Source organism: Equus przewalskii, chromosome 9, assembly GCF_037783145.1.
Source record: "Equus przewalskii isolate Varuska chromosome 9, EquPr2, whole genome shotgun sequence".
NCBI lineage: Eukaryota > Metazoa > Chordata > Mammalia > Perissodactyla > Equidae > Equus > Equus przewalskii.
This window is the reverse complement of record NC_091839.1, coordinates 64251617-64278534: the sequence shown is the minus strand read 5'-3', so window position 1 is coordinate 64278534 and position 26918 is coordinate 64251617. Positions and strand designations below refer to the sequence as shown.

The 26918-nt window shown below is 42.1% G+C and overlaps 2 protein-coding genes across 5 annotated transcripts in view; one reads left to right on the top strand and one right to left on the bottom strand.

Moving 5' to 3' along the window:
* The window catches only part of NT5DC1 (5'-nucleotidase domain containing 1), a 126336-nt gene extending 100650 nt beyond the window's left edge, over positions 1-25686 (bottom strand). The window contains exons 1-7 of one of the 4 annotated variants that reach the window (XM_070556862.1): positions 25402-25686; positions 21699-21897; positions 19449-19540; positions 17711-17782; positions 15447-15553; positions 10391-10470; positions 8642-8726 (exon numbers count right to left, since the gene is read on the bottom strand). In XM_070556862.1, coding sequence (XP_070412963.1) covers positions 8642-8726; positions 10391-10470; positions 15447-15553; positions 17711-17782; positions 19449-19540; positions 21699-21701 — 439 coding nt within the window. In that variant the 5' untranslated portion in view covers positions 21702-21897; positions 25402-25686. The remainder of the gene's footprint in view (positions 1-8641; positions 8727-10390; positions 10471-15446; positions 15554-17710; positions 17783-19448; positions 19541-21698; positions 21898-25401) is intronic. The other 3 variants (XM_070556863.1, XM_070556860.1, XM_070556861.1) reach the window with 3 other exon arrangements.
* On the top strand, positions 371-6681 carry COL10A1 (collagen type X alpha 1 chain). The gene is made up of 3 exons (XM_008518232.2): positions 371-458; positions 992-1160; positions 4680-6681. The coding sequence occupies exons 2-3, from the start codon at positions 1007-1009 to the stop codon at positions 6548-6550; spliced, it is 2025 nt and encodes a 674-aa protein (XP_008516454.2). The 5' UTR covers positions 371-458; positions 992-1006; the 3' UTR covers positions 6551-6681.
* Positions 25687-26918: the final 1232 nt, after the last annotated feature.

Below are 26918 nucleotides of genomic sequence, written 5' to 3'. Positions count from 1 at the left end.
TCCACTCCCCACCAAAGATTTCTTCTCCTAATTTTATATACTACCAAATATTTTCAAACAAATAACACAAGAATGTGCTTTTCAAAAATACAAAGGGGGTATTATCATTCCATCATAAACATTTGAGTAATAAGTTATAAATAAAATCACAGAAAAAGATGGTACCTGGTTATGACTATTAATATATATTTAAGACAAAGAGTTTATTTTTCAATAAGAAAACAAGGAAAAAGCCCAACATGATCTTGTATGCCTGCCCAACAGAACTTTCCACCATAATTAGTGCTTCCCACCTCTGGAGGGAGGGGCTTACATTCAGGGTAACCTCATGTAGTCAGGGGAACACAGTATAAATACTGCAGGACAGCTCTGTGGAAGGCATCTTCTGCACTGCTCACCTGGGCAGGAAGGCTCAGGAAGCTGTGAAGAAACCATCCCCAGGAACTCCTAGCCCCCAGGTAAGTCTATGACTTGACGCTCACTGGTGGACTTCCATGTTCGCTTATTTGGAAACAAGCTTCAATAAATTAACTATTTGCTTTTTGTGATTTAAAACGGTTGCTTTTCACTAATATGCACTCAGCAAGTTAAATTTGTATCAGCCTATATAAAAGATAGTCCTAACAAAAACTATATTTGTGAAAATATGCCCTAATCTGAATTTCACTGTATTTTGAAACTATTGGACATTTCAGTCCATGTCAAAGATTTGAATTATTTAATAGAGACATCCAATTATGGTTTCTGTTTCTTTTTTTAAAATTACTTCATTTTTACTTGCTTACTTTAATGTGGTTTCCAAAAACAACTAAGACATACATTCATGTAACTAAAAAGTTATAGCTGTTATTAATTTCTGGAATATATTAAAAATATAAATGATAAGGTAAAAAAAGTAGATAAATGCATAATGAATTCATCTGTGCAACATCAGACAAATAAAACAGGTCAATAACAAAGCTCTATGAAATGATTCTCTTCTGTTTTTTAGGATCCATCTGAGAACATGCTGCCACAAACAGCCCTTGTGCTGCTACTGACCTTGAACTTGGTTCATGGCGAGTTTTATGCTGAGAGGTATCAAACACCTACAGGCATAAAAGGGCCACCACCCAACATCAAGACCCGGTTCTTCATTCCCTATGCCATAAAGAGTAAAGGTAAACTGAACTGCTTATTCTGCTCTAGTAACTAGTTGGTTGACACTTTCTACAATCTTAATGATCTCTTTAATGAAATGCTTTTAACTGTTTGGTCTTAAATTATTTTAAAATTCCTGAATTAGCCCAAAATTTAACCACCAAATGATTTACGGAAAATGCAGGTCTAGTCAAGAACATTAACATCCTCTACACAACACATATAATATAACATATAATAGAAAAATACACTTGAATGTTAAGAACTTTGATGTGTAGAAATTTTTTCCCTCAAATGATGCTTTCACACATTTCTATAATCTAGAAATATTAATCCGATCAAAATTAATCAAGTTTAAAATGTTTTCACTAAAAATAATTGTGAATTGTGCAAAGAGAGGAGCAGGTTTAGATATCTAACTACTTCCGTATATTTACTTTCACAAACTATTCAGCTAGCCCACATATATATATATATAAAATCGTCCTAATTATCAATAAAATCTGGATGCCTTCCAAAGAAGTTTAATAGGCAAATGAAGTAGTAATTCTCATAGTTTTCATACAGACTTTACTGCCTCGTAGTATGTAAGTTATTTATCCTCTTGCGTTTTAGTTTCCTCATTTGTAAAACAAGGAGCAGCTGTCTCAAAGGAGCGCTAGGAAGCTTACGTGAGCTGGTATCCGTAAAACGCTTAAGCGCTGGCTATTACTACTGCTACTTCTACTTCGCCTCCGACTTCTATCACTTCTGCCTCCATTTCTCCTCCTCCTCCTCCTACTGTAGCAGTACTGGTGACGTACTACTTTTTAACTTTCTTCTTGAATCTGCTCCTCATTTGTTCACCTTTCTCCACGACTGTGAAGGGTACTGAGACAATGTTTGTAAAGTACTAACAGAGCCTCAAAGAAAGGCAACTTTCAGGTTTCATATTCGCTAATTCCATTTAATAGCATCTGACACAAACTGCCTGTTAAACATCTGAATTAAACTGAATGAATAATCTGAACTGACTGCAGGATTCAAGTTTCCTTTCCACAGTATTTTTTCAAATTATTTATTTTTTTCTGTAAATAAAGCTAAGGACAATTGCCATCAACTTGAAAAACTATGCTTTTGGAGACAACTGTTTTGACCAAATTAGATTATAGGATTGTCTTTTTAAGAAGATGAAATCTAAAATATTTCATGAAAGGGAACTTAATGTTTAAAAATAAACGCACAGGTACACAAGAGATATTTTTGACTGTCTCAAAATAGAAATAAAATATGAGAAAGAAAAGTTAGGAAAAAACGAATAAAAGACTACTTTACTTGAAGCAACAAATGCAATTTGAAATGCTATCACAAGCAGCACTGGGTTATACCCTCTATGATCACGAATTCAGAATTTCTGTAGCTTACCAAGATCATAAGAACAGTTATGAACTAAAAAGAAAATGCAGCACTTTTAGAAGGTGAAAAACTTTTCCATCTTCCCACCTTAATGTACTGCATCATCTCAGTTATTTTTACAAAATAAATAAAAACATATATCTTGTTAACAAATGAAAAGTTTGGAAGCTGTATTTTAACTATCAAATCCACCTTAGTCTCTAGTTGATAATACAAGGTGGAAACTCAAATACATTATTATCCACTGGCAGTCAAACGAAGACAAAACCCCACAATTTATACAAGTAAAACACTGAGCTGATAATAGAAATACAAAGAGGTCCTATGTAATTCCTACATATATCTGTTCAATACAGGCTAAAAAAGAGCTCAGCCAAAATACACTAAATTATCCTGCAAAGCATTCCACTGCTGGTGGGCATGAGAGTGCCATATTCTGATACAACCAACCGTTATTTCAGTTTGTGGGCATTTAAGAAACTTCTCTAGGACCTGGCCTGGTGGCACAGAGGTTAAGTTCACGTGTTCTGCTTCGGTGACCCGGGGTTTGCCGGTTCAGATCCAGGGTATGGACCTACGCACTACTTGCTAAGCCATGCTGTGGGAGACATCCCACGTATAAAGTAGAGGAAGATGGGCATGGATGTTAGCTCAGGGACAGGGCTCCTCAGCAAAAAAGAGGAGGATTGGCAGCAGATGTTAGCTCAGAGCTAATCTTCCCCCCAAAAACAAACAAAAAAAGAAACTTCTCTACTGGGTAATCCTTTTTCCTTGAAGATGGTGCCACCCTATCAAGCTACAAACAGGGGCTGTCCCCCAAGGATACAACAGAAGTCACATTCTTTCTTCCACTGAGAGGTGGAGGACCCATTAGGGCAACATTCCAAGTGACAGAGATCACTCGGTTGTTGGAGTTCTAGTCTCAAATGGTGCTCGATGCAGTTATTTTCAATAAGACTGTTTCCCCTACTTTAATAGTTAAACAGATTTCCAACCAGACTAAGACAATTATTTTTAGTATGGACATGATCTTTATAATAAGATTCTGAAGTGAATCCCAATTTAATAGTTTGCATTTTTAAAAATGTGCTAGTTTACTCCAAACCGTTAAGAAATCCTTTATTTATCCATCTGTTCTATTTGTAATGTATCAATACCCATTTATTCATACAGGTATATACGTACACTAAAGCCAACCAACAAGATATGTGTTAATATACAGAAATCTTTTCCACAAATTAATTTTTCTCACAGTCTTTTTCCTGATGTCATTTTCTGAAAATCCCTGGGTAAATAAAAGTCCACTCTTGTTTTATTCTCTGTAACTGAAGCTCTTACGGGATGCATCCTATGCTTTCCCACACTTGCGGCCCAACAGCACTTTTCAGGTCAGAGGCAGTGAGTAAGTGGTTTTGGAGTTTATTATATTAGTAGAAGTATTTAGCTCAAATGAATCTAGAGAGCTATGAAATCAACAATTTATTTGCATTAATCAAAGAATACTTTAGATAAGCACTTTAATACTATCTCACACATTAGGTCTAATTCTCTAATTCTTTGTTTCAATTTTAAGTCAATTATGGAGAACGTAAGAGCTCACAGTATGCACTAAGATTTAAAAAAAAAAAATCAACCTAAATCTAAACTGTGTTTAGCAGAGCCACGGCTGATATAAATTATAATTAACTGTATTTCTCATTTATGCCTTATAGGATAGCTTTTGTAAGGGAAAACTGTTACAGTTCTCAAACATTTTCCCATTTATTCTGTACTTGTCTTTTTCTTCCTTTTCTGTCAAATGCCTTTTTTTAAAGTTTCCTTTCTAGGTAGATGATTTTCCCAAAATAAATGTGATAAACTTACCCCCACTGCACTCTTATTCTAGATGAATTCTTCAATCCCAACTTATTTTCATGGATCATTAAGATGTGATGAAAGTACTATGTTACCCATGGTCTTGTGAAACCATCTTCTCTAGCAGTATTTTTTAAAACAATATAAAATGTATTGTCTGAAACCATTTAAGACTGGTCTGCCAAAATGGATTGATTGACACTGCAATGTTCCATCCCAATTCATATTTTAAGAAGCAATAATTATCCTTGATATTATTAACCATCCCCTTCTCTGGGCATGTCTTTTAGGTGTATCAGTGAGAGGAGAACAAGGTGTTCCTGGTCCACCAGGCCCCAGTGGACCTCGAGGGCACCCAGGACCATCTGGACCACCAGGAAAACCAGGTTATGGAAGCCCTGGACCCCAAGGAGAGCCAGGGTTGCCAGGACCACCAGGACCATCAGCCACTGGGAAGCCAGGTGTGCCAGGACTCCCAGGAAAACAAGGGGAGAGAGGACCATATGGACCAAAAGGAGACATTGGACCAGCTGGTTTACCAGGACCACGGGGCCCACCCGGGCCACCTGGAATCCCCGGCCCGGCTGGAATTTCTGTTCCAGGAAAACCTGGACAACAGGGACCTACAGGAGCCCCAGGACCCAGAGGCCTTCCTGGAGAAAAGGGTGCACCAGGTGTCCCTGGTATGAACGGACAGAAAGGGGAAACGGGATATGGTGCTCCTGGTCGCCCAGGTGAGAGAGGCCTTCCAGGCCCACAGGGTCCCATGGGACCACCCGGCTCTCCTGGAGTGGGAAAAAGAGGTGAAAATGGGTTTCCAGGACAGCCAGGCACCAAAGGTGATCAGGGCATTCCGGGAGAAAGGGGACCAATTGGCCCACCAGGTCCCCAAGGTCCTCCTGGGGAACAAGGACCAGAAGGCATTGGAAAGCCAGGCGCCCCTGGAGCTCCAGGCCAGGCAGGGATTCCAGGAACAAAAGGACACCCTGGGGCTCCAGGAATAGCTGGGCCACCAGGGGCTCCTGGCTTTGGGAAACCAGGCTTGCCAGGCCTGAAGGGGCAAAGAGGACCTATTGGCCTTCCAGGAAGTCCAGGTGCCAAAGGGGAGCAAGGCCCAGCAGGTCATCCTGGGGAGCCAGGTCTGACTGGACCCCCTGGAAATATGGGACCCCAAGGACCAAAAGGCATCCCAGGCAACCATGGGATCCCAGGCCCTAAAGGTGAGACAGGGCCAGTGGGGCCTGCAGGACAGCCTGGGGCTAAGGGAGAAAGGGGTTTCTCTGGGTTAGATGGAAAACCAGGGTACCCAGGAGAACCAGGTCTCAATGGTCCTAAGGGTAACCCAGGGTTGCCAGGCCCAAAAGGTGAGCCTGGAATTGGAGGACCTCCTGGTCTCCCAGGCCCTGCGGGCCCAGTAGGAGCTAAGGGAGTGCCTGGAAACAATGGTGAGGCTGGTCCAAGAGGTGCCCCTGGAATACCAGGTACCAGAGGTCCCATTGGGCCACCAGGCATTCCAGGATTCCCTGGACCTAAAGGTGATCGAGGAACTCCAGGTCTTCCTGGTCCAGCTGGCATAGCAACTAAGGGACTCAATGGACCCACTGGGCCACCAGGGCCTCCAGGTCCAAAAGGCCATGCTGGAGAACCTGGCCTCCCAGGTCCCCCAGGCCCCCCAGGCCCCCCAGGCCAAGCAGTTGTGCCTGAGGGCTTTATAAAGGCAGGCCAAAGGCCTCTTGTTAGTGCCAACCAGGGTGTAACAGGAATGCCTGTGTCTGCTTTCACTGTTATTCTCTCCAAAGCTTACCCAGCAATAGGTGCTCCTATCCCCTTTGATAAGATTGTGTATAACAGGCAACAGCATTACGACCCAAGAACTGGAATCTTTACCTGCAGGATACCAGGAATATACTATTTCTCCTACCACGTGCATGCGAAAGGGACCCATGTTTGGGTGGGCCTGTATAAGAACGGCACCCCAGTAATGTACACCTATGATGAATATATCAAAGGCTACCTGGATCAGGCTTCAGGGAGTGCCGTCCTCGATCTCACAGAAAATGACCAGGTGTGGCTCCAGCTGCCCAATGCCGAGTCGAATGGCCTGTACTCCTCAGAGTACGTCCACTCCTCTTTCTCAGGATTCTTAGTGGCTCCCATGTGAGCCCGTTCCCACTGAGCTAATACAAATCTGCTCGAAAAGGCGCTTCCCAACCCACCCCGCCCCACAAAACGCATATGGAGGTAGGCTGAAAAAAAAGCGACTCATTTTAATTCTCCAAAATACAGATGTGAGCTTTCAGACCAACACAATTCCCCCTGAAAAAGTGAACAGCAATGTTAATTAAACAATACATGAAGATCCTCTCGATTTCTAGTCAGTAATCCTAGGACCCCTGAAAGTTTTCCGTGAACTTCTTCAGTATTTAAGTTTCACTATAAAAGTCCTGTTAGGCTAAAAAATAAAATGATCGGAAAAAAATTTGAAATATGACACTAAATTAGATTTCAGAAACTCAGCATTTCCTTGTAAAATAAGCCTGTTTTTAACCATTAACAGGAGACCTTCCAGGGAACATTCAGGAGGAATCATGTCTTTAGAGGACTTAAATACTTGAATATTGAAATTTAAAAGATACTGTATACCCTATGATATTTCTGATGGTGCATTACTCACAGGTTTACATGGCTCCCTTCATCAAGATCTATTCAAATATATAGGTGCAGACTGACTTTTTTCTAGCTCTTACAAAAAAACAAAATATGTTAAAATTAATCTGAAATGCAAAGTGCTTTAGTCGTGAACTTTTTCAAACTTTCCTGTGATTGCAGAAAAGTTTTCTATATACCCTTCACAACTTGGAAATAGACGTCTGACCTATTTTACTGATTTAACACAAGTACGATTACTTTGATTTAATTCCTTATTGAGTCTTATGTCATGTGACTTTGTGGGTTTACAGAATATTTGGGTATTTACCTTGTGCACCTCATTCCAGTGAATCATAACTAATGTCAAGGGTTTCAAAATCTGACTAGAAATGAAAAGACATTATTTATTTATGCTCTGTACTGTATTTTTATGTTGCTGTTTCAAACTTATAAGCTGTGCCTCATTTATTAATGCACGAAATGTGTTACCTACTCCTTATTTACAATGCAATAAAATAACATCAATAGATTTTTATGTTGAATTTATTTCACGGCAGCAATTTGCTATTCTCAACCATTCTTTTAAGGCTTTTCATTTTATAGGCTTCTTATAAGGCTTTTCAAGTTAATAAAGAGTAAAACAATAAAGTGGTGGGTGGGTTTCACAGTTATCATGGAGACACCCTTCTATTGGAGATGGGCATTCCTGCACACCCCAGCACTCAGTGTGGACCGTGAAAAGGCACCCAAAAAACCACACACCAGCTAATAGCCAGGGTGAAGGGTTGGTGACTGAGTATACAAAAGCGAGACACCCAAAAGCAGTAATTTTCTTCTGGGAAGGAAAGACGCAGGTGGCAGAGAAATATGTAATTTCAACAAATATTCTTCAGTTACTATTTATTGCCTTGACACGTTTTTAGTCATAATATTTAGGATTATTTTGATGGCTTAAATTACATTAAAAGGAAGGCAAGCAATTTTTATGTCAATCAAAAGGCAACATTTTTCTAAGCTGAAAACTACTGCTCCTGAGTATCCATCAGCCTACTGGTTGAATGAGGACAGCCTGGTTCAAGTCACTGGGGTGACATACTATAAAGCCATCTCTTTATTCCTTCCAGTTAACCACCATGTGACCCAGCAAACCTATGTATGGAACCATGAAACGCCAGGCTCAGGTTGGCGAGATCTCTGCCCCCATTCTGAGTCAGCCAGTCCTGTTTTTATGCAAGAACAATGGAATTTTCACTTTCCCCACCTATCTATAACTACTACACTAATGGTTACAGGTGTCACCAACCCTCATTCCCAAGCCAGGAAACAGCACAGCTGGAACTTCAATTGTGGGGGACCAACAGAACAACCCTATTGGCAGGCATGTAAAAGACAACGCAGCTCAGAATATTGGAATTTATGGCCACGAAACAGACACGAATAAAAGAACCTATTAAAATTAAGCAGTACCAACTTTATAGCAAAATTTAAGATCAAAGTAAATCCTAATTAAGAAACATAGCAAAATAGGTAACTTCTAAGTAATTTACTAGACACACAGCATTTAACAAACATCTCTTAGAAAGTCTCTGTTCACATTACTCACCCTTAAAAGCTGACACTTTATAATTGTGTTGTATAGCAGCAACTACATCCTTCCAAAAATCAAATGTTTTTTGACCATTGTTCTGCTAAAAAAAAAAAAATTTCCAAATGTAACACACGCAGTAATTCTGTTCCTAAGCACAGCAGAAAATACCTGGCAAATAATGATGATATTACTGTATTGTAAAATAGGGACTGGTGTTTTAGAAAAGACAGTAGACTAATCAACTTCTCAGTCTTCTAAATGTGATTTTAAAAGAGAAATCTTCCATGAAAATCACTGGTACAGAGATGTATATATGAGACTAAATATTAATATAGCTCATATAGCCCAAACAAAATAAAAATTTCCACTCATTATAAAGTCTAAACATTACAGAATATTTTAAACACATGACTAAGTTTACAGTGTTAGAGCTTCTGCGATGTCAGAATGTGTTACCTCCTGTACTATGGCCTCATTGGGGTTAAGAAGCCTGAAGCCTTAAAGCCCCCAAAGCTGATTACTTTAGAATTCACCGCACGTTTACCTGGATTTCAATAAAAAAGAGCAGCAAGTGTCTAAAGGAGAGATGAATGAGGTTCCAAATCCAAAATGTAAATCATTTTTATTGACATATATTTTTTAACCAGAAAGCAAATAAACATTACACTAAAACACACAACCCTACAACCCTTTGCTTCCTTGGAAACATTAACCAGTGTCTATCTAAACAAACACCAACTTCTAGGTATCTGTATCCAATGACACAAACTCTGAAATATTTAAAGACTGATACATTTGCGTGTAGTCACCATGAAATGAGAAACTGACTTCATCGCATGTTAAGAACAACTTCCATAAACATACCAGAACTATTGCTCAACAGAAACTTTCACAAACACATGACTGTTAATTCTGATTCAAAAATAAACCATTACCTATGTTCCATTGTAAACACAATCATTGTAATTTTAAGACAACATATGCAAAAATGAAAGCGATTCTGAAATGAAACTGGTTTATGTTCACAGGTCTTAAGTTTTCAGTATAAACTGATATAACCAGAGATCCTTTTAGTCTTGATACACACACAGCACAAAGAAAAAGTTATATGTATTAAATTATGCTCAAAATGGTGAATAAAAGTTTCATCTCAGTTTTCTGCTTTTACATTATTTAGAATGCTTAAAGACACCAGGAATTTTCCTAATTACCTTCACTTTTTTTTATTCTGCTAATGAAACCAAAGAAAATGTTTTTTTTGAGGAAGATTGGCCCTGAGCTAAGATCTGTTGCCAATCTTCCTCTTTTCTTTTCCTCCCCAAAGCCCCAGTACATTGTTATATATGCTAGTTCTAAGTGCTTCTACGTGGGATGCTGTCACAGCATGGCCCGAGAACTGGTGTGCAGATCCATGCCCAGGATCCAAATCGGTGAACCCTGGGCCGCCAAAGCAGAGCACACAAACTCAATCACTACACCACCAGGTCGGCCCTGCCAAAAATATTTTTTCCAAATGCAACTCCATATTTTCTTTTTCTAGACTTTTGCACCCCCTGTTGGAGAACAGGTTTACTGTGCTTGGGGGAAAAAATGGTCACTGCTATTTAACTTTCCAAAAATATTTTGACCCAATTCTCTACATTTTTCTTCCTGTCACCTCTGAAACAACAAAGAAGAAATAGAGTAAAATCTCAATTCAAAAGAAATCCTCTGATTTGTGATTAAACACATATCTTAGTTTCTAAAAAATGAGTCCCCACTTACCTTTGTTAAAGAGTCCACCACTCTGGCACATAGAAGAGCTCCTGGCAAGTCAAAGTAGTTATCGTAAAAATAATATTTTCCTAAAAAAGAAGAAAATTTGAAACTGAAAACAATTAATGCCTCATTTATGTGATATATACAGAATCTTGGCTGAAGAGAGGCTAGATTTTGGTTTAGTTACTTAAAGAAGTCTCTATTTCAACTCAAAATGGCTCTATTACAGGCTACCATTGTCTTTTAAAGAAGGTTTAAGTTACAAGGGTACTACAAGAAAGTGAAAACATGACACCCCTAAGTTAAGCATTTATGTAAAAATATTTTTTTTAAATGTAGAAACTAAAAGCGGCTTATACCCCAAATATAAAATGGATTTCAAAAAAGCCACAATTTATGTTACTAATGTCACTGAATTTGAAAACAATCAACCTAACACCGAGTAGCATGAAGCATTCCACACAATAGTGCTTTCTCCTATCCGTGCAGGTTGGTCCACGAGGAGTATTGCATTCAATTTTTATGCAATTTCAGACAAATTTCAGTACGATGTGAGAACTACCAGGGAGATGAGAGGAATAAAAAAACCACACTATGTGAGGACACGCTGTGCTTATCTTAGAGAAACTCAGGAGCACAGGACAGGTACACTCCAGGATCTCGGGGGGAAGGGATTTGACTTATCCTGATGGCCCTAGGGTAGAATTAAACTAGAGCCCTCCTGTGAATCTTCTGTGCCTGGGCAGACACTTTCGATGGCCCACGTCACATCTCCTTGAACCACATCTCATTCCAGCCACCGCTGTGCTGAACAGCATCATCCCACCTCAAGCACAACTGTGCCACTCGCTCTCTCTGGAAGCCTCTGGAGCCCATGAGGCCCACGTGGCAACTTCAACCAACAGGATCAGAAGCCAGTGAACGAATGCCCCAGCCTCCTGTCCCCTGGAATGATGACTCTGGGAGGTATTCCCTGCTCTTCTCCTCAGAAGTCCCAGTGGAATCCCGCCCCCACTGTTCCTTCCTTCCACGTCACTCTCTCTACCACCTCACCCTCGCTTACTGGGATCAGGAGCAGCCACTCTGCTCCGGAGGAAACACAACCTCATAGAGTCTTCTAGAGAACTCAGTACAAAGAGGAATCAAACAGAACCAATACTGAGCCAGACTTTAGTTTAATACAAAAATACATTTCAAATAGTCATAATTCCTCTTGCACACAGTATTACCCTGCCTGATTTTGAGTTCTCCTGCCTTCCATTTGTAAGCTGTGTATGAGGTCATGGAACACAGCTGTCTGTTCCCTCCACAAAGCACAACATCCAGCATACTATAGGCACTCAATGAATGTTTGTTGAATGAATGAGTGATCTAGTAACAGAATGGATTTATTTTGGAATGAAGGAGTGTCACAGACAAATTAGGAGAATTCTCTGCAGGGGCCAAATGTCCATCCCTTTAAATGTCATTTAATGTCCCTCTTCTTCATGTCAAACTATTATGAACGTATAAAAAGTAAAGTCAAAGTTCTCCATCTGTTAATTCACAAAATGCTACATGGCTTTGTGTGTCCTTTTCCTCGGTTAAAAATATTTTGGTTGGCATAGTCTTCCTGTTTTTCACAGCTGAAATTGTTGGGGGAACATATCAGACTATTTTTCATCCCTTAGAAAGGTTAGGATGGCTTGTCATTGTGAGGAACAAGGATGTGGAGGAAAAGGGAGGGGACATCCCACGTACACTTCTGCCCACGCTCTGCTGGGCTCTAAGACCATACAATGCTCCAGGGCTCCCAGGACAGGGGGCACAGCTTCCCAAGGTTCATTAACATGAACTCTATCTTATCTCTTGGTCTGTGACACCAGTGACCTGCCTGAACCTGATGACCAGCCCTCCTGGGTGCTGCGGGAGGAGATCTCTCTTCATTGCCAGTTATATACCCCTGCTTTTTCCCTCCTCTTTCTCTCTGTTTTGGGGCATTAACAGATGAAACTCAGTTTAAGACTTGAAATATTGATTATGAAACTTGGTTGGGGTCTAATCAAATAACTCAGGGGTTTAATGAAAAGGGCTCATTGACTCCCACCCACAAGGCGAGCGGTTGATGTAACCTGACCATCAAACATGGGCTGAATGACCTCTGTGTGGACACAATGAGGCTTACTCAGCCTTGATCTGTTAACTGGGCCAGGCTGCTCTCAATGCCTCTCCCAACACCAAAACTCCGAGACTGGACCGCATGAAAGCTTCGACCCTCCACCTCCATTGAGAGCAGACAGTTCACTGGGAATGAAGTGACGAGTGAGCTCAGTTCAATAAAACAAACCTCTGAATTAAGATCAAGTCCTATAGTCATTAAGCTTTGCACACAGAAAACCTGTCCTCTGGGGCCGGCCTGGTGGCACAGCGGTTAAGTGCGCACGTTCCACTTCTCAGCGGCTGGGGTTCCACCGGTTAAGATACCGGGTGTGGATGTGGCACCGCTTGGCAATAGCCATGCTGTGGTAGGCATCCCATGTATAAAGTGGAGGAAGATGGGCATGGATGTTAGCTCAGGGCCAGTCTTCCTCAGCAAAAAGAGGAGGACTAGCGGTAGTTAGCTCAGGGTTACTCTTCTTCAAAAAAAAAAAAAAAAAAACCTGTCCTCAAGAACCCACTGTCAACACCACTCCCTTTGCAAACCACGTGAATGACTGAGGGGAAGAGAATAAACTACGTTAGCATAGGTTCTTGCTTCTCCTGCAGATGAGTGATATTATCTCCACTTAAAGATGAGGAAAGTGATGCTAAGAGTGGCTTAGTAACTGACCAGTTCACTTTATCCAGCAAGTAACAGAGTCAATATGATCCAGGACTGTCTGGCTGCAAGCCCCTTGTAATTTCCACTATACCAAACTGTTTCTGCATGATCTACCAGTTTGGGGAGAAAAAGATCAAAAGGACTTGCTTTCTGGAAGTCTGTTGCTAAGGAAAACCATACTTGTGCCAGGTCAATAACCTGAAAAAAGGGATTATCAAATAAACTGTCATTAAAATGTCTATATCCATCAATGCTTTAAACGCCCTAAATGTACTAGTAGGGAATGCCCATTGCAACTCTCTACTTAACTGAAGAATGAATACATTCAGTGTAGAAGGAAACAGCATATAAAGAATCAACTGGAATTCCTGAAAATACAGGATTTATTTGGCCATAATGATCAAAATTTTAAACCTGCATATCCTGAGAACAACTGTACTTCTAGGAGTTTACCCTGGATATATGCACAAAAGCGCAAAATATGCATGTATGAGAACATCAACGCAGGCCTGTTTGTAACAACCAAACACCAGACACAATGTAAATGTCCACCGTGAGGGGACTCATGACATAAATCATGATATGGAACTGGACGGCAGAGCACTCCAACATTCAAAAGAATGAGGTACATCTGTCTGTGCTAATGTGACAGGATGTCTAAGATGTAAAGTAAAAAGCGCTCAGTACAGAGAAAGTCTGATCCCTTTTGTAGACTTAGAAAATAAGCTTTGGGGAAAGGATATTCTGGGGGACGGGGGTTGGAGATAATTACTCCTCATTTTATTCCTTTCTATAATACTTAAATTTCCTAGCCATATGCTCACACTGTTTTTTTAATGTGGACAAAGTTTTACCGGAATCACAGGCCAATTTTTTTCTTCTTTTACACATCTCTATATTAAAAAAATAAGTAGTAGTATATTTTAAAGGCATGAGCTTTCCCTTACTATTTTGCAGAAACAGGCCTCTATTATGTGTCACAGTCTGACCACTGGGCACCTGGAAGGGAAACACTTCCCTAACCAATCCAGTGAGCAGTCAATAAACTCCAAGACCATCCTCAGAGCGCTCCCCGGTAAATTAAGCACCAGAGGGAAGCTGCTGATTCCAGGAGACAGCGCTCTCTAGTGGTGGAGAAGTGAGTAAACAGATGGGTCATATTGGGTGATTGCTCCTTTCACAGCTGCGAAATACTTTACTTCCTTAAAATACTCTGATTTCTGAACGGATGTCAGAGTGAAACACTTAGTTGCGTGTCTAGCTTTTCCGAGAAGGAAGAGCTTCTGTACAGGTGCCTACATCTGGAGAGACGGCAGTTCCCTTTCATCCCTTGAGTCAAAGGCTACCCACCCATTTAACTTCCACTACTATTTTGACTTGAGACGTGTGAAAGCATTCTAGATCTAACCCCAAAGCGAAATCTCAGTTTTGCCTATCAACTTATTTCATAAGAGCACTCATACTTCCTGACATGTTCGTCTCACTACAAAACAACAAATTCTCAAAAGACAGCAAATGTAACAAGCAACAACACAACAGCAACAAGGAATAACTCCAGCTATTTTCAGGTTATGACATTTTCTAAAGGAGAACAGGCGCATTTCAAAACTGTGGTGTGGGAGAAAATGGCAAAAAAAAAAAAATCGGAACAAATGAAAAACACAATTATGACTTTCAATAAGGCCAGTTTACAATAACGTCTTAATCATTCCTTATTAATTTCTGCACATCTATGTCTATAAATAATTTTTGAGAAATCTTTTCATGTTTACCCATGGTGAAGCTCTTTAAAGACAGTGAGAATAAAATGTATAAAATCATTTAAAATAAAGGCAAGGAAAAGACAAAGGCAGAAGATACTAGAACTGGCAATAAAAAAGTGAATTCTAGAAAAAAAGGCAAAAGATATTAGAATTGGCAGTAAAAAAGAATTCCTGAAAACAGGAAAGGTGCGGCATCTGAATGTGGGGAGAAATTGGGGATGGAGAAATAAAACTAAGGATGCAACATTTAACAACTTGATAAAAATATAGATGACTAAGGAATGTATTATTCCTAAGTGCTAGTCTTCTTTACTCCAGGACAAGGGCAAGTAAATAAAACAGAAGCAAGTGTCAAAAAGGAACCATACACATGTGAAAAAAATGCATCCTATTCCTATAAAACCACAGCTGCTGCCTTATGCATCTGCTCAGCAGGAGGGGCGTCTTCACGTCCTCGTGTTGCAGGTTCCGGTTCCAAAACAAGAGGAGAGAGTCATACCTGATCGGGATGCCATTCCGGTGTCCGATATGAAGTGCTTCCACTCCTTCCTGCCATACTGCTCTGCCAGCACCTCGGGTGCCATCATCTTGGTCCCGTGGCTGGCCCTGGTTGTGGGGATGAGGTACACTGCTCATCAGTGGTTCCCCTGAACATTCCTGCCTCCAGCCTTGCTCTTGTTGACCCCCCTAAAACTAAAAAGGTTCCTTCTTTTTTTTCTTCTTTTTTCAACTGGATGACTTTTTCATTTAGGATGCTAGAAGGCACTCCCCGTGACAGCTCTAGTTCTTCCTCCGCCTCAGCCACCAACTAGCACGTGATCAGGAGCAGCTCCCTCTGAGGGCCACAGTGTAGCAGTTGCTCTGAATCTACAATATATCAACTATAAACTGGAATTTCTCTGGCATAAGTACAACCCACCATCCTTTCCTAAGAAGTCGTCATTTAGCCATGAAGATAACATTAACCTAACTGGAACAACTAGAAAACAACTGTGTGGACTGGGTGGGAAGCTGCTCTGGCAGCAGGCAGGAGACACGGTCTGTGAGCCGCCTCAGGCCTGCCGGAGGGATGGGAGGTGCCGGGCACCGGGTGAGGGCCCAGCTGTGAGCTCAGGGGACTATGAAGACTGGGGAGGAAGCTGCTCACACAAGGACACAATGCAGCTAAAAACACAATGGGAAACAGCAAGACAAGAAAGTAGCTATTTTCTATGCTCAAAATATTGCTTTCACATCAGTTAGGGCCTGGTTAGGAAACTCTTACCCCGTCAAGAAGCAATTGCTATTTTATGTAGTATATTATGAGAAATTATAATGCTAGGAAGTATCATTATTCTTCTCTTGGTGTTATATCATGGTAGCAAAGCAAAATGAAGAAAAAAGAAAGAAGGGCAAATGGAGGAAAAATCACAAACAGGCTCTTTTTTATAAAGTTAATATTTTAGAATGTTATACGTAGAGATAGAGGAATCTTGAATGGGAAATGTGGTTAGACAAGGAACCTCCTAATGGATGAAAGCAGGCATCAAGGAGATAAGCTAGTAAAGTCAGGAGAAACTGCAGCTCAGCTGGAACAGAAACAGAGAGGGTCAGACCCTGGGGGAGGGATGTTCAGATCGGGGACAGACAGAACAAGGAAAGAAAGAAGCAAAACTGTGGAATGCTTTCCATTCTTTCAACTGTGATTGAAGACAGCGAAGGACATTGTAAGAATCTGACAGTAGAGTTAAAGGTCACGGTCAAAGCTGCATTGTGTAAGTATATACACACATACACACAAATGTATATACACACTCTTATCTCTTGTTGCCCAAGGAAAAAACATGCAAATGAATAACAAAATAATCAAAGTGGGGCCACACTTGCTCTAGCTAGCTGCACCTCAGAGCAAGGGACGGGGAGAGTGTGAGTTTGTACCTAGCAAAAAGAATGATGTATCAAAAGGGAGACAATGTACACGGGGTAACCATGCTAAGCGGCCTCTCCTTGGACTCTGATCTCGTGAGTACAAATAATAAATTGCACAGTGCATGGCCATGCTGACCTGCCTGTACTATCAGGACTGGGGGGGAAAAAATGAATGCTCACTCCGTGGTGCCCTCTGTAAGACTCAAAGCAGTGACAGCAGTTGCTTCTCAATTGCTGGCCCTACTCTTACCAACACTCACGGTGTTGGGTTCACCCTGAGAGGAGAAGGAAAGGGAGTCAACACGGAGTAGGGGAGAGGGAAAGAGACTGATAAAGGTTGGAACAGTCTAGAAAAACTTCCAGAAGGAGGTGGCACACAGACTTGAGTCCTGCATGATGGGAGCAAGTTTGGATAAATGGAGAAAGAAAGTCATGTACAGACCACCAACCCCAACCCAACATCCAGTCTCTCTCCTTCTTCCTTAATAAAAAGAACTCCAATTTTATTCCAGCAACCTAGATAGCCACCTAACACAATATAATCCCCAGGCTCTCTTGCAGTAGGGGTGGTCACTGAGACGAAGCAGTCTACTATTAACATTCTACTTTATTTCCTGCAAATATTTCTGACGAACTAAATTTAAAGAAACTAAAACTTTAAGCCTAACGCTCCTAGATTTGTATTTAAATAGCTCCAACGATTCATACAAAGACATGCAGGCACACAGATAACCTGTCATGTGACTGACTAAAATAATAATCTTCTTTAACCCATACCTTAATGATCAAATGCTCTATAGCAATAAAATGTCCTGCAAAGAGTTAAGTTTTAAACACACGACCAAATTTCATTACCTGAGCACAGTGCCATTATCTGCAAGTTTAATGAAGTGCCCATCTTCCAGATCCAATGCCAAGCCCTTGGAACTAAAACAGAAACGTGTGATTTCCAATCAATCCACATAGTTAGCTAACCCAAGAAATAACGATGTATATTTCTAAAATCATAATGCTACAAAGGGATTCTCCCACCCAGGTGAATGATATGTTAATCAAATGAATAAGACTATCCAAGAATTCTAAAATTAAATATCATCCACAGAGCAAGTATATAAGGAAAACTGTTGTGCGGACAAATGAAGGACAACACGTTTAGTCTGTAAAATCCTTAAGGTTTTAAACAGAGGAATCCAAAACTCAACGAGAACAAAAAATGAACATCATTGCATGTCTCTTTAAAATGTGTAAATGTTTTCCATTAAATAAAACACATGCACACGTGTGCACGCACATGCACACATTCACATTCTGCAAATTAAGATCTTGGCCAGAGACTTTTCTGTACTCTTTAGAATTCGCCTCAATTTACGTTAGGCTTTAAGAACTTGCCCTCTGGGCAAGGTATATTATTGAAAACCATTATAAGAAAGTCAAATACCAAGTTCTAGGTTTCTCACTGCAAAAGACTTGTGGGGTTTGGGGAGAAAAGTGGGTACAGATTCATTATTATGAATAATAAAAGCAAGGACGTATAATGGCCACCAAATACCAAGAGAATTAAAGAAAAAATGACAGGGTACTTTAGAAGCATTATTCACTTCGGTCCACAGTAAAATTTCCAGAGTCAGAGGTTTCATATAGCGAAATGTTTGTCTCTTCCTTTTACAAAAGGCATAAATCAAAGAGGCCTAACCAAACATTGGAGGAATGTAAAAGACAGGAACATCCATCGCTGCTCTAGAATTACTTCTGCATGTATTTTTCATGTGTTTTAGGACTATTATTAATTTCCAACTGAACAATTTAAAGAGCTTTAACAGCAGTTTTGTTTGTTTTGTTGTTTAAATGAGGAAGACAGACAAAAGAAGCCTTAGGAAGTTGAGAATGCTAACCCAGGAAGGGAGTGAACAGTAAGAGACTTAGACATAGGAATTTTTATCCAAATTATGGAAAGCCAAATGTCTTAATTTAGACACGTATTCAAAACATGATGATTCCCCCTCTTCTATATTTCTTTATTCGAAGAGCAATAAAACGTTTTTTTTTGTTTAAGATTTTATTTTTCCTTTTTCTCCCCAAAGCCCTCCGGTACATAGCTGTGTATTTTTTTTTTAGTTGTGGGTCCTTCTTGTTGTGACATGTGGGACGCCACCCCAGAGTGGCTCAATAAGCGGTGCCATGTCCGCATCCAGGATCAGAAGCAGCAGAACCCTGGGTCACCTCAGCGGAGCATGAGAACTTAACCAGTCAGCCACAGGGCCGGCCCGTCAAACTTTTTTTTAAGATATAAATTTTTGAGACAGTTTTTAATAACGTCTGCAACTCAATAATGACAAACTTCAACCATACAAAAAATACCCAAATCAGTCACATAAGCTCTTAGCTTATTTTCATATTTAATTAAGCAAGTCTAAACTTAAAGTAGAAAGGACTTTAATTCATTAAACATTAAACTTTTAGCATAGAAGGCATTTTGTCCTTTGACTCAATTTCACATTTCACTTTCTGCCTCCATAGAAGAGGAAACATTAAAATTTTATCAGAAATAATTAAGCACCAGAAGGAATGGGCAGACCATAAAAAAAGAACTTACCAGAAATCCCAATCCTCTGGAGTCACAGTGAGCAATTCCTTGTCATATCCTTTCTCTTTGACCAGAAACTGAGCAAAGCTATTATAAATGAGCTGAAAATAAGGCGAAGGAAAAATGAGAGATTAAATATAAAAGTCACCATTCATTTTTAATTTCACATTTGTGAAAACCTAATGGAATCACTCATGGGGGAGGTTGGAGGGAAATATCTGTAATTGGGAAATTCTGCAGTTTAATCCCCCTTCACAAACCATTTATCCACCCCTGGGAGCCCAAGTAGCTGCTGGGCCTTTCTTATAATCCAAAATTATACCATTGTCACCCACTAGTTACCCCAAGGAACTGAAGGGTGGGTTTGGATATTTTCACTGTTTTTCCAAATTGTTTGTTTCCCTTTTATTGTGTGAAGGAGATGCAATCACCAACCACTCTGAACCAGACCAAGCCTCACCAGAGAGCTACGCCTATGACCTTGGCCTTATTTTTAATGCTAAGATCTCTCCAGGAGGAGCTTATGCCTTATTACCATAACCTGCAGTGTATGTGGAAGCACATTTTCCATCTGAGCCTGCACAAGCGAATACCCACCTCTCACTTTTGAATATTCACTCCCCATCCAAAATAAATGTCCTGCTTTCCTTTGTTCAGGGACACTATGTCTCTGGAAAGGATTCTGCATGGTCTCCTGTTTGCCACAAATATACCTTACTTTGTGAGACAACTACTTCCGGTGGAGAGTCTGATTTAAGTTGCCAGGAGGGAACCCACTTTGGTTCGGTAACACCATCGGTATACAATTACACAACAAGGACAATGACTAATCTTACTCCTAAATTCTAACGGGTTGCAGATCATTTAGACTTGACAAAGCTTTGTAACCTTATTTAACATATCACCAAGATGATAAACATATTGACCACTCTATCATTACACCCATCCTCAGTCCATTCTTGCTTGAAAGGCCCCATCTCAGGGGAGTCTCAAAGGAAAACAGACATGTGCACCAGCAAGTGCCTAAAGGAGGAATCACAGAGCCACCATCCAATACAGGAAATATCTCTTATCTGTTCCCCATAAGAAAAACAACTGAGGAAAAAGAACAAAGGAAGCTTCTGGAAGCAAGCACCAGAATAAATGCTCTGCTAATTGCTGGCAAATCTTCCGATTTCTCAACAACAACAAAATCCCAGCTTTTTGAGTAAAATATCTTTTTTCTTAAGAGCTGGGTCAATTTTTAGAGAACTGTGCATTCCAAACCAAAAGTAGGCAACAGGTGAGTGAAAGTCCACACTGGCCGCACCCCATACGCCTTCTGAAGAGTGTTCATTAGGACAGCATCAGACGCACCTGAAACTGAGGGAGTACGGTGGTCTGGGGTCAGACTGAGCAGTGTCCAAGAAGACATAGTGAGCAACCTGACCCTTCTCCAGATGTTCCTCCAGGACAGGCTGTGACAGCACGGGATGGCACAGGGGGGAAGCAGGTACAGACACAGCCAGAGGAGTGTGAGAAGGCCTCCTTAAAGTGGAGATGTTTACACTGATACCTGGAAGATGCAGCATGTAGCTGGGTGAGTCCAGAGGCAGGGGGAACCCAGCTCTAGAGACTGTGTGCAGGTTCGAGTGCGAGTGTCAGGATGTGGAGAAAGCAAAGGTTTCTTATCAAATAAAGCTGTTCTCTATCATAAAGTTAAATAACGTCACTCTACGTACGTCTACTCCCATGCAACGCAATGTGATGCTTGACCAAGGTCAATTGTTAACAGACCCATATTATGTCAACACTATATATCACGAGTTTGCAACCCTGGTGGTGATTCAGAGCCACAGGTAATGGTTCTTAAAACCACCCAGAAATGCCAAAGAGGGTGGTGCCCAGGTGGGGCCCCTACAGAATTCCTGAAGCCCAGAGATGGCTCAAAACCATTGACTTATATGTTATGTGGATTTTCATTCAATCATAAAAAAAAAACAATCAAAAATGTGCTGACTCACTCTGAGGTAGAAAGTACTACAGACTATAAGAAATACACATCATGACCCTACTTGAAAGGAACCAGTGCTGTGGGGTTAACAGATGTATAGTGCTTCGAGCAGTGCCTGGCATACAAGTAAATTTAAGTATTTGCTATTATTATCAGTCACATGCAGGTTAAAAAGAAACAGGCTCTGATTTGTAGCATTTGCACATTTCCATGGTATAAATACTCCCACCGTGGCCAGTTTCAAGCTGCCAGTAATTACTACACACCATTAGACTTGCCTCTGGTCAAGGTACTTTATTCAGCCTTGGGCAACTGGCATGTCTCACCCCTTGGCAATACTGATTAAGATATGGGCATGTGATTCCAGTGAGGTCAGATTCTTTCCTGAGAGAAAGGAGCCCTTTCCATTAGGGCTGCCAACAGGGGCGTCCACAGCTGTGTTCTGACCTCGTGAGGGAGACGTTTCTGTAATAGGAGAGAACAGGGTCAGTGTGCAAGGAGAGGCAGAGAACTTCGGTGCTGAGAAAAGCAGGGGAGTCTGTGCCTTTGAAACCCCTGTTCTAGTCCCAAGGCCTCGGTTCTTGCTGCTTTTCGTTAGATAATGTTGAGCGACCCCAGAAGCCTTCACGGCCAGGGGCTCCATGACCAGCCCGTTCCTCTCGCAGCTGTAGCTGACACTTACTCTCTGTCTCGTATGACTAATAATAATGCACACTCCACAGCAGCTGTAAATTGGTGCCCTGTGGGGGTATAGACTACAGACCACAGACTGCATTTGGTTCTCACTTAAGGTTGCCAGATAAAATCTGAAATATCTAGCTAAATTTGCTTTTCTGATAAACAACAAATAATTTTTTTAGTATAAGCATATCACATGCAATATTTGGAACATACCTATACTAAAAATGTTTTCGTTATTTGAAATTCAAATTTAATTGGGTGTCCTGTATTTTTCTTTGCAAAAGTCTGGCAACCCTATAATCCTGTGTTTGAAAATGAGCTAATGTTTAAATATTGAGAGACTTGTCATACAAGTTTAGATTTGTAAATTGTCTTATAAGAATTAGGTCTGGCAAGACTGTGCCTCTACTCTTCATGGCAAATGCTCATAGGAGTCGAGCATGGCTGAGCCTTCAGGAAGGGCACACCCTCTCCTGGCTGCCACAGGCCCCACTCTCCCACTCACACATGTAGGTCAACTACCTAGCCCCGTACACTTCTCAGCCTGCAACCCCAGGAGAGCACAGGGTCATCATTTCTAGGTTGCCTTTCCCGAGCCCCCAGGTGAAGTGAGACGCCCAGTTCCATGTCTGCACAACATTGCACTTACTAAATGCCTATGAGACTTGAGTGAGAGGCACTGACAGCCTTCCAAGACACAGCTGCCACTGAATTTTCCAGCATATTCTCCTGCAACTCTCCACCTTCTGCTGGAGAGGTGCTGTTTCTCACCTCCAGGTCCTTGCTGTGGCTGTATTTCCTCTGCCTGAAGTGCTCCTCTCTGTCTCCTCACCTGCCAACTCTAACTCCTGTCGGGGGACCCAGCTCAAGCCTCACTCACTCCAGGCCTCTCCTCTGAGCTTTGCAGCACACAAAGCATGGTGGTGGGGGCCAGAAACCAACCAGCCCAACCACCTTGCTGGTGACCCTGGATAAGCTACTTACCCTTATTGAGCCTCATTGTCCTCATCTCTAAATAGCAATTGTGATAATGATAACATCCTCATGGGGTGGTTCTAAGGATCGGACTAATTCATAAAGCAGAATGCTTATTAGAATAGTGGCTGTAAGTGCCATATTCAGTTATTAAAATACCTATTATTTATTCAATCATTCCACGATTATTTATTGAACCCCATCCATGCCGAACACTCAGCTCGGCACACAGAACACACAATAAACTGTCAGAGATACTAATGTCAAGGAGTCATGGAACTAGGCTCCAGGAGAAGATGCCAAGTAAACGGGAAAATTTAATACCGTGTGTAAGTGCTATAAGATATTAAGGATTTTACGGAAAACTGGAGGTGGGATGGGGGTGGAAGGATAAACTCTAGAGGGCTGGGAAAGTCTCCCCAAAAGGAATGCTATTTAAGATGAGACACGAGACCTGACAGATGAGAAGATAGCGTGATAAAAGCAGGAGGGCCCCGGGCCAGGTAAGGAACAGCCTGCAGCAAGGTCCAGGCAATACTGCCTTCACTACAGGGGGCTGACCGAACTTTTCAGCATCTGTGCCCCTAGATGCTGTCTGTATCCCCAACTCAATCAATGATGCTGCTCAGCACACTGCTGATAGCTAATAAAAGACTTTTGAACCAAACAAGATGCGAAACACACTACATTACTGCTTTCGACCTTTAAACGTCACTTATATTCCAGGCTCGTAGTAAAGAATCCTTGTGTTCGAGGATCTTGTATTATGAAATTTTATGCTCACACGCACAAAATTGGCTCTAACTTAACAGTGGTTCAATAATATTTCTCCAAATGCAGGTGACCAGAGAGGAGATGCAAGGAAACGTGAACCAGGAGAGGATTTGAAAGGCACAGAGGGAAGGAAAGTATGAATCAAAGACTAGAGGAAGTGGTGCCAAAGGATCAAGAAGGAAAAAGCCTTAACTCTCAAAAGGACTAAGGAAACACCTGCCTAACAGGAAAGCAGAGAAGGATAATAGGAACAGTATATGCTACACTTTTTTTTCAAGTGTCCGTGCATAGCCGAGGAGTAATTCAGACACCGTTTTGATCTTTGACAGGGTACCTGGATTGCCGATTGGGCACTACCTTCACTGTAAGGAGCAGCTGCCCTGGCTGATGTCTGCACCAGCGGCATAGAGCTCTACCCATAAATGGTGAGGCTTCGAAATGGTTTGGGTGGGAACCACAAGAGCAAACAATGTATGTGTCAGACACTGCTCTAAGCATTATACATCTCTTACGCAGTTAATCCTAGCAACCACCTTTTGAGGTTAATGCAATTAGCAGCCCCATTTTACAGATAGGGAAACTAAAAACAGACACAGGTTAAGTAACTTAACCAAAGTCACAGAGCTAGTAAGGAGGAGCTGGTGCCCTAAGCTATGCAGTCTATCTGTGGAGTCCTCACTTCCACCACTATGCTCATAACCAGCTTTTACTGCTTGGATGTTTAGATCTTTGACTAAAAATTTCTGTTAATTTTTCACAATTAGTTCCCTTGTGAAACTAATGGAATAGGGGAGGACCAACAATTCATTTGAGGATACAAGTGTGGAATCATACAAACTCCACTCTCCCCTTCCAAAGTGCAGCGAGGCCCCAAACTTCGCAGGCTGCTATTACAACCAGAACTTCCTCAAAGTGCATGCAGCACGCAGTAGTTGCGCAATAAATATTTCCTTCCCTGGGTAGAAGGCAACACTAGGACTAAGAGTTTAATGACTTCTTAGCTAGTGTTCCTTCCAATACAACACACTATCTCTCCCGGACTGCAGTATTTACGAACTGACATGTTGTCGCATGGACGTGCAAAAGGAAAAACTGCAGCCAAGGAAAATACAAGCCCCTAACCAGATGGCTGTACCGGCGCACTGCTGGTGCCCAGAACGACTGGCAGAGAAGTTCCAAAGCCCGAGATCTGCAGAGGACACCTCCAGGTCCCCGGGCCCCGCCCTGTCCTGCCCTAGGAACCGTTTTCCCAGCCCGATCTTGCACATTTGCCCCTCCTTCGCCCCTTTTCTTCCCTACCCTCCTCTTACTTAAACTTGGCTAATGGCTGGGGGATACAAGCCGGTGCTCGCGGCACGGGCGGGGCCCGGGGGTGCAGGCTTCCGCCCAGCCTTGCGGCGGGAGGCCGAGTTCTGCGCAAAGGCGCGGCGGCAGCAGGGCCCCGGCAGCGCTCGCCGCCGCCGAAGCCGGTAGGAAACTCCAGCCGCAGCGGCCATGGAGGCTGCACGCCGTGCGCCCCGGGAGGCCCGCGCCACTCACCAGGGCGCTCTCGGGCAGGTTGTAGCGACAGAGAGTGTGGTCCAGGTCGAAGCCGACCACGTCGCAGCTGGCCAGGCAGAAGTGCTGAGCCATGGCTGTGCAGGGAGCACCGGCGAACGCCTCGGCCCCGGGAGCGGGCTGCGAGCGCGCGGGCAGGACGCTGCGGGACGGGACCGGACGGGACGCGGCCGGACGCCACGGGGCGGGACGGGGCGGGGCTGCGGCCGCTCCCAGGCCCCGGAGCACCGGCCTCTCGCGCTTCCCGCGCCGGCGAGCCCCGCCCCTGGCCTCGCTTCTCCCCGCCCCTCTCGCTGCCGGCCTTCCGTCGCCCCGCCTCGCCCGCTCGCCGCGCTGCGTCCCGCCGACACCCGCACGCAGGCTCCCGCCGGCGCGGCACCGTCCCCACCGCTGCTGAGCGCGCCTCTGCCCATAGTCTCGAGGGCCAGATGTGACGGGAGAGGTGCTGCAGTTGCGGAAATTGCGGGGCGCAGCCAAGCCCCTGTTGGCACGTGGCCCATGCCACAAAATTAACCCGGGCGCCAGGGAACCCAGGAGAATGTAAAGTTAGACCTGACTTTTTAGTCTTGTGTGCCGAATAATGTAAGTTTGGAGAAAATTTTATCCGCTAATATCTCTCTGACCCAGTTAGCCTAGAATTTGGAAGATCTTTTCTCCCACGTGATCTCTGACCATAAGTTGAATCAAAAACTTTATATTTCGTTGTTTCCTAGGTGGTAAAATAGGAGACCTTTCACCATTTCACTCCCTGAAGTGCGTTAGAAAAAAATGTATTAGAAATCGTTAAGGACCATCTTGGAAAGTGACACTGATTAAGGAAAACAGTGTTCGTTGTTTTGTAATTTGATTATCTTATTTTTTACTGTAATGAAGTTTTCTGTGAAAAGAAGAAACTTCACAGAACATACTACAGAAGAGAGAACTTTATGCACACAGAGGGTTTTAAGGTTTGTAGAACACAAAATGATTGGAGTGGAAATTTCCTCAGTTCTCTAAGGACTGTGCACAGCTACTATCATTTTAGATGCATAGGAGAAAAGTTAATTCATTGCGTACATTGGCTTTAAAGTCTCACTGAGAACTCCTGGATATGAAGGGCTAGGACTTTGAGATCTTTAAAATCATTTAAAAGAGAAGAAACAAATCTCATTAAAAAGAGAAAATATAATTCTATTATCATTGTACTGCTTCCGTTTTAAATTGAAAGGAACACTATGTCCAAAGGAAAAAAATCAATAGTCATGGCACAATGAAAATACAATTGAGAATTACATTTAACCCTTATGAGGCTAATAAACAGACCAAGGGATTAATTTAGTGCAATAAACAGTTCAAGCTGGTAGGACACTTATTATACCTAGTGGACCCATTTGAATAAATTGATAACTTGTTCCATTATAACTCTTAAAAGCCCCAAACAAATCTCTCTGGAATAGGCACAGGAAAGAATCCTCAAGAAGATTGAGCTGTTCACCTATAAGAGCCCAACCATGTCTTTA

Excerpts from the sequence above, each read along its gene's own strand:
- COL10A1 (XM_008518232.2), top strand. The coding sequence starts at position 1,007 with ATGCTGCCACAAACAGCCCTTGTGCTGCTACTGACCTTGAACTTGGTT. Across the intron at positions 1,161-4,679 it reads CTATGCCATAAAGAGTAAAG|GTGTATCAGTGAGAGGAGAA; the intron begins GTAAACTGAACT and ends CATGTCTTTTAG.